The 5,983-nt window shown below is 34.4% G+C and overlaps 2 protein-coding genes across 2 annotated transcripts; both read right to left on the reverse strand.

Annotated features, from left to right (window-relative positions):
* Positions 1-208: 208 nt before the first annotated feature.
* LOC114314018 (ATP-citrate synthase alpha chain protein 3-like) lies at positions 209-2,366 on the reverse strand. Its single transcript, XM_028260453.2, has 4 exons — positions 1,630-2,366; positions 1,270-1,384; positions 1,067-1,148; positions 209-616 (listed from the first exon to the last, which is right to left on the reverse strand). The coding sequence occupies exons 1-4, from the start codon at positions 1,652-1,654 to the stop codon at positions 473-475; spliced, it is 366 nt and encodes a 121-aa protein (XP_028116254.2). The 5' UTR covers positions 1,655-2,366; the 3' UTR covers positions 209-472.
* Positions 2,367-4,120: 1,754 nt separating this feature from the next.
* On the reverse strand, positions 4,121-4,736 carry LOC114270570 (NADP-dependent malic enzyme-like; the record flags this gene model as incomplete). Its single annotated transcript, XM_082870511.1, has 3 exons — positions 4,121-4,364; positions 4,446-4,529; positions 4,623-4,736. Coding segments are annotated over 3 exons (309 nt in total), but the record flags the coding sequence as incomplete, so codon positions are not given.
* Positions 4,737-5,983: the final 1,247 nt, after the last annotated feature.

Consider the following 5,983-nt stretch of genomic DNA (forward strand, 5'->3'; position numbering starts at 1 on the left):
TAGCGACGTTTTTAAAACGCCTTCATAGGTTTTTTAAATTTTAAAAATTCCAACCGTTACAGTGGCATTTTAAAAATGCCGTCTTATCTTTCTTTTTTTTTCTTTTTTTTTTTTGGTTTTGAAATTGTGCTAATTTTATGTGATTGAACTAAAAGAACACCAATAATAAAACTAAATAACACTAATATGAAATAATAACTCACATTCAAATAACAAATATAGCATTAATTCACTTTCCCATTCAATTTAATATAGCATTAATTTTCCCATAAAATAACATATTCAAAAATTGAATTCACAATTCTCAATCAAAAAATTACTACCTTATATACAAAGCCACAAAATAACATTACCCTCCTCTCTCTCTCACCACTCCCCCATTTAATACAAAAAATAAGAAGTGAACCAAAACACCCACTGTCAGATCCAAGGAAAAAAAGAAAAAATAAGAAAAATAAAAAACCAAAGGATTTTAACACAAAAAATCTGAAAAAATTGCTGGCCCTTTGGCAACTAATTCAGAAGTTGTGGTTGGATCCGATGACAATTTGGTAAACAACTTCTTCACTTGCTCAACAAGGTCCTCATGCTTCACAACTCCAGAAGCAACAATTACCTAGAATAGTAGCTCCAGGTAGAACACCCAATGTTTAGGACTTCAAGAAAGTAAATTGACGGCATTGAATAATTGATAGATGAATGAAGGTGAACCCAACATGTTAACTAAATAGAACTAGCAAGAAATTATGAACAGACAAAATGCTCATAACTTTATGACACCACCTACCATTCTGGATGTAGTATAGTGTGTCGATATATACTTTTGAAGATGATCTTACCACTTTTCTTAATATACAGTCAAAAATGCGTCTACAGTCAAAAAGCTCATTTCCTTAATATATATGCACACTTTGTGGCTCAACTAACTATATAAAAATAAATTCAAAAAAAAAAAAAAAAACCAAAACCAAAACCAAAATAGAAAATTTCTACAACTTAACAATTGGTGATTACTCAAAATAGAAAATTTCTCATACTATGCATAAATAAAAAGTAATGCACTTACCTTTTCATCCAATGAGTGAATGAAGCTTTCTGTAGGACTCAGAACTCTTCCAAAGGGAAGAGGAAACTCTATGACACCCCACCTAAACTCATAAATAAATAGGATTAGATAGTATCACAATAGGGTTATTTTAAATGGAACTTTTCACAGATCAATTTACTGTGTATCAAAAGAGAATGTAAGAAGGAGGAGGAGGAGCTCACTTCTTAAAGTTCTTAAAGGCAGCAGTGTCATCCAACTCTGCCCTCATATCCAATGGGTATGGCTCTCCATTCACCAAGGTAAAGGGATTCATCTCAAGGAAACTGAAATCCAGATCTATAGACAGAATAGCAAAAACAAATGTCATGTGAACAATGTCAATGTTCTATGAAAATGGAAGATAATTGTCAAACAAAACATCAACAAAAACATGCACACCCGCAAATACAACATTTGAAGATCAATAAATACAACATTTTCCATTATGTTGCCTTTAGGAATTAAAATATTACTACTATATTTTCCAAGCACGTTAGAATATTCTGTCTTCATATAGTACTAATAAGTTGGTGAAAACAAACCTGGTTGGTGTAAGCATTGCTGCATTTGAAGATCCCTTTAACAAACTGACCAGTCCCTCCTGCAATTGCCTTTGCCAAAAAATTATTATAATCTTGAATCGCAGGTGCATACTCCTTCAATTTACATCCTTATTACAAGTATTTTTAAATAGTTAATAAAGATCAGCACCTTACTGATGATTCTAACAAAGTATAGCCCAGAAATGTCCAGGATACATAACCAGACAACTTGCATAGCAATAAACATTCTCATAAGCATAGCAAAAAAAAAAATTCACTATGAGAACATTTTTCTAAGTTTTTTTACTGTTGGTTTCAACATGGAAATGTCCAGGATACATAACCAGACAACTTGCATAGCAGTAAACCTTCCAGAGAACATTTCTGGAGGGAAAAAGCGCAAACAGTCCTCAAAGCAGGTGAATCCTATTCTCAGACACTCATCACTCGAGTTCATATTGAAAGAACCCCAGTGGTTTCCTGCGTGCAACCCCTTTTTGCTGCAGTCTTCAAAAATACTTCGTTCCAAGCCAAAACCATGTTTCAATAGATAGCCATCACAAGTGATTACTGTAACCAAAAAAATAAAAATAAAAAAATTGAAAACTTATTTGAAAGGCTGGATGAGAACTCTGATATTATGATGAATAATGTGTGTGTGTGTGTGTGTGTGAGAGAGAGAGATAGAGATCCTCTGCTCCCAGACAGACAGAGATCATCTGCTGCTAACAATTACAAGGCTCTACACAAGCAAATCAACTATCCTCATTGTTCTCAAGTCGACCTTAGCTCTTCAAAAGTTGCAAAAATGCAGAATCCATTATTTCCAGGACAAGATAAAAAAGAGCAAATAAGACACCAAACAGTAAATACTAAAGCCTTGTGAACTTGGTAGATATTCTAGAATATTATGACATTGGGAGAAATGGATAGAGCATTTTCCTTTATATTGAACAGTAAATACTAAAGCCTTGTGAACTTGGTAGATAGCAACAAATAAACTCATGAACAAGCTTAAGAGTTATGTATATCTAAAAAGACAAGTACAAGAAAGGTATAACACTAGCAGAAACATAAATGTGCATAGAAAGACAAGTACAAGAAAGGTATAACACTAGCAGAAGATAAATAGAAGATACATTTCCTCTTTTATTAAAGCATAGAGCAATATGAATTGATTAAATGAAGCCATTTACGAGATTTGTGGCTAGCCTAAAAAATGTGCAATAAAAGAAGAAATATAGTATAAAAGTACAATAAAACCTTAAACACACAGAATGACGCCACATCCCAATTTCATAACCAAAGCATACGTGCATATATTTTTCCTTTAATATGATACAATGTGTAGATAGAACACAAGAAGAACAGTAGTCAAAGTGTAGTTTAATACACCCTTGCACTCAATTGCCGTCGATTATCTTGCTTTACCATCTCTTGCTTTACCATCTCCATTAGTGCTGTTTCCAACTCCTCAGCTCTGGAAAAGAACAAGAACCACTCTTATGGATTTACTATAGCTTTCATGAGGCACATTAAGAAAATTAATACTATTTACGCCCCAGAGCAAAACAGATGATCATCTAATAAGAAGTAATTTTGTATTTAAAGATTGACTACCTTCCATGAGAAATTAATGCCCTCACAAAAGCATACACATGGATATATGACTGCTAATGTTAAATGATAACATAGATTATTAGCACAAAACAGGTTAAATAAACAATTTGCTCTAATGAAGGAACCCTTGAGAACTTCAACACATACATAGACAACACAAAAGCAGCTGGACACATTAATCATGCAATGCATACCAGGCTTCTAATGACACTGGGTTGATCACCTTGCCTAATTAACTACTCATGTATTTGTTTATCTTATCATAATCACCGTCTTATCTTCAACCTAATAATATGGGCCTAATTGGAAGCATGAAAAATTCTCGGAAAGATGCAGATACTAGACACCACACAGCAAGTACTAACCTTGGTGTACCAGATCTCTTCTCCTCCAGCAACCTGAACAACTCGACCTTCAACCAAACCACCTGCACATGAGCCGTTAATGAGCGAAACTTGAAAAGAGTTGAACATGAATTACTTATATTCATCGTGTGATTACAAGTAATATGCCATTGTTTACATTTATAAGTTTTGCAATTATTGAACTGGAAATCTAGTCATACTACCCAGCAAATGAAATGAGTAACAGATAGAGGTGTGGATTTAGCAATCTCCTAAACACTACTAAAGAAGTGCATCATTCTCATGGCACCTTTACTGGCCAGACAAAGATTAATATATAATAGCATCAAGGTTACCTGAGCATCATTCAAGAACATAATTGATGAGTAGCTTTGCTACACAAACATAGTAAAGAACGAAATGGAAAGGCAAGAAATGAACAAACACACACATTTCTCTAGAATACTCTTCTTTTTTTCTGTCGGTTTCTCTCCCTATTTTTCATGTTTTTTAGTGAATGCAAAACTATATCAGAATCAGGAGTGCTGAAAACAACTGGAAGAAACTAGAAGTGAGAGACATTTTTGAGTAAAGAGATGGAATTCTGTCCAGTGGCCCCTAGAGGAAAATAGGTTTATAGTGTAAAAGAAGGAAGACAGATTAGAGTCTCACTTCCCCAGCACCAAGGAATAAAAATGTCTGCTCGGCCAAGGATCCACCAAGTAACTTCAGTGCCGCAACAAGCCCTGCAAGAACCACAGCTGCTGTCCCCTGCAAAAGTGGGGGAAAAAAAAGTTAAGACAACATGGGATTCCTCAAGGTTATTTGAACGATGACCATATTATCACATACCTGTATATCATCATTGAAGACAAGATGAGTAGTACTATATTTCGCTAGCAGCTCAAAAGCATTGTGGTTTGCAAAATCTTCAAACTGTAAAGCATTGGTAGCAAATCAAACCAATATTAGAACTGCAAGAACAAGATCAGGCCTTGAAATTTTTTCAGATTAAGGATGCAAATCCACCTGTATGAGTACTTTTTCACCATAGTTCTGCTTGACAGCAGTCATGAATTCATGAAGAAGGTCATAATATTCCTGGAATACAATTTGACAAAACTGCCTCAGTATTAAAGAGAATTACGTAATGTATCTTAATGCTTGTAACTAAACACAATAAAATGCTAAAACTATTAGACCTTTCCAGTTGCCCTCCTTTGTCTGAGCCCAATGTAGAATTCATCTTTCAACAACTGCTCATTGTTTGTCCCCACATCAATGGTTACGGGCAAACACTGCACAGGCAAGTAAACAGATCGTTACTAAAATGGTAAAAATGAGAGGATAGCGCTAAAACCAATCAATATTATATGGTCAAGCTGACAACTAAAGCATGGCATTTACTTCTTGACACAGTACTGAAAATTAAACACACATATTAACACAGTTTCATTGGTACTGAAGTAAAGGTTTCAAATAAGATATACTAAAATGAGCATCTACAATTGTATATGATTAGCTGGTGACACTTACCGAAGAAGGTCTAACTCCGCCAAGTGCTGTATACGGAGCCAGTTTTCCAACAGGTATCCCCATCCCCTGATAAAAATTAAGCTTGTTATTAGCTACAAATGCATTTTAACAGGCGTTTGCCACAACAGGCCATCTGAATTAAATGCCTGCCTATTAATAGACAGAGACACATTCCAATTAATACCTAGGAAGAAGATAAATATGTATTAGATTAGTACCATAACTAATGCGAACAAGGAACCACTGAAAAAATTGTCATGTAAATACTCTACCTTCTGGTTTTTACAACTAATTATGCATTTGGCTGATGAACAAAAAAAATAATTATGCATTTGGAAGGTAATTATCTATGTACTAAAACAAAATGGAATTACATGCTTTTGTTTTCTCTAGTATCTTAAAGCAAGAATCCCTTCTTTCAAGTAGAAATTTTAAAAAAGCAGTTTGTAACACACACTGAAAAGGGGTATAAAAAAAGTTTAAAAAAAGCTATTGGGAAAAGAACAGAACAAGAGAGATTACAATGATATGGGAAATGAAGATTGAAGGGTAACTGAAATATCAAAATTAGCATAAGTATGAGAGTAAATGCTCCTCCAGATGCTAATTAAAACAAAATCAATTCATATCCAAGCAGCATCTAAGCACACAACACATATGCACCAATCAGCTTCAAATTCACAACTGGGGATTGATGTAGACTAAAGAGGCACCTCAAGGTCCATCATGGCCATGTACTTCTGCAGTGGAACTTGATATTGGCGAATATTGTCCATCAGTTTCTTCTCCTGATAAGTCAAATGAGAAAATTTCAACAAGAATGATTTGAACTAAAGTGAGGTTGCCAACCTCCT

The sequence above is a fragment of the Camellia sinensis genome, chromosome 1 (assembly GCF_055761805.1).
Source record: "Camellia sinensis isolate YWXY chromosome 1, ASM5576180v1, whole genome shotgun sequence".
NCBI lineage: Eukaryota > Viridiplantae > Streptophyta > Magnoliopsida > Ericales > Theaceae > Camellia > Camellia sinensis.

Coding starts and splice junctions, on each gene's coding strand:
- LOC114314018 (XM_028260453.2), bottom strand. CDS start 1,654: ATGCAGCAATGCTTACACCAACCAG. Junction 1,385..1,629: donor GCAATGCTTACACCAACCAG/GTTTGTTTTCAC, acceptor TTCTGTCTATAG/ATCTGGATTTCAGTTTCCTT. Junction 1,149..1,269: donor GCCTTTAAGAACTTTAAGAA/GTGAGCTCCTCC, acceptor TTATGAGTTTAG/GTGGGGTGTCATAGAGTTTC.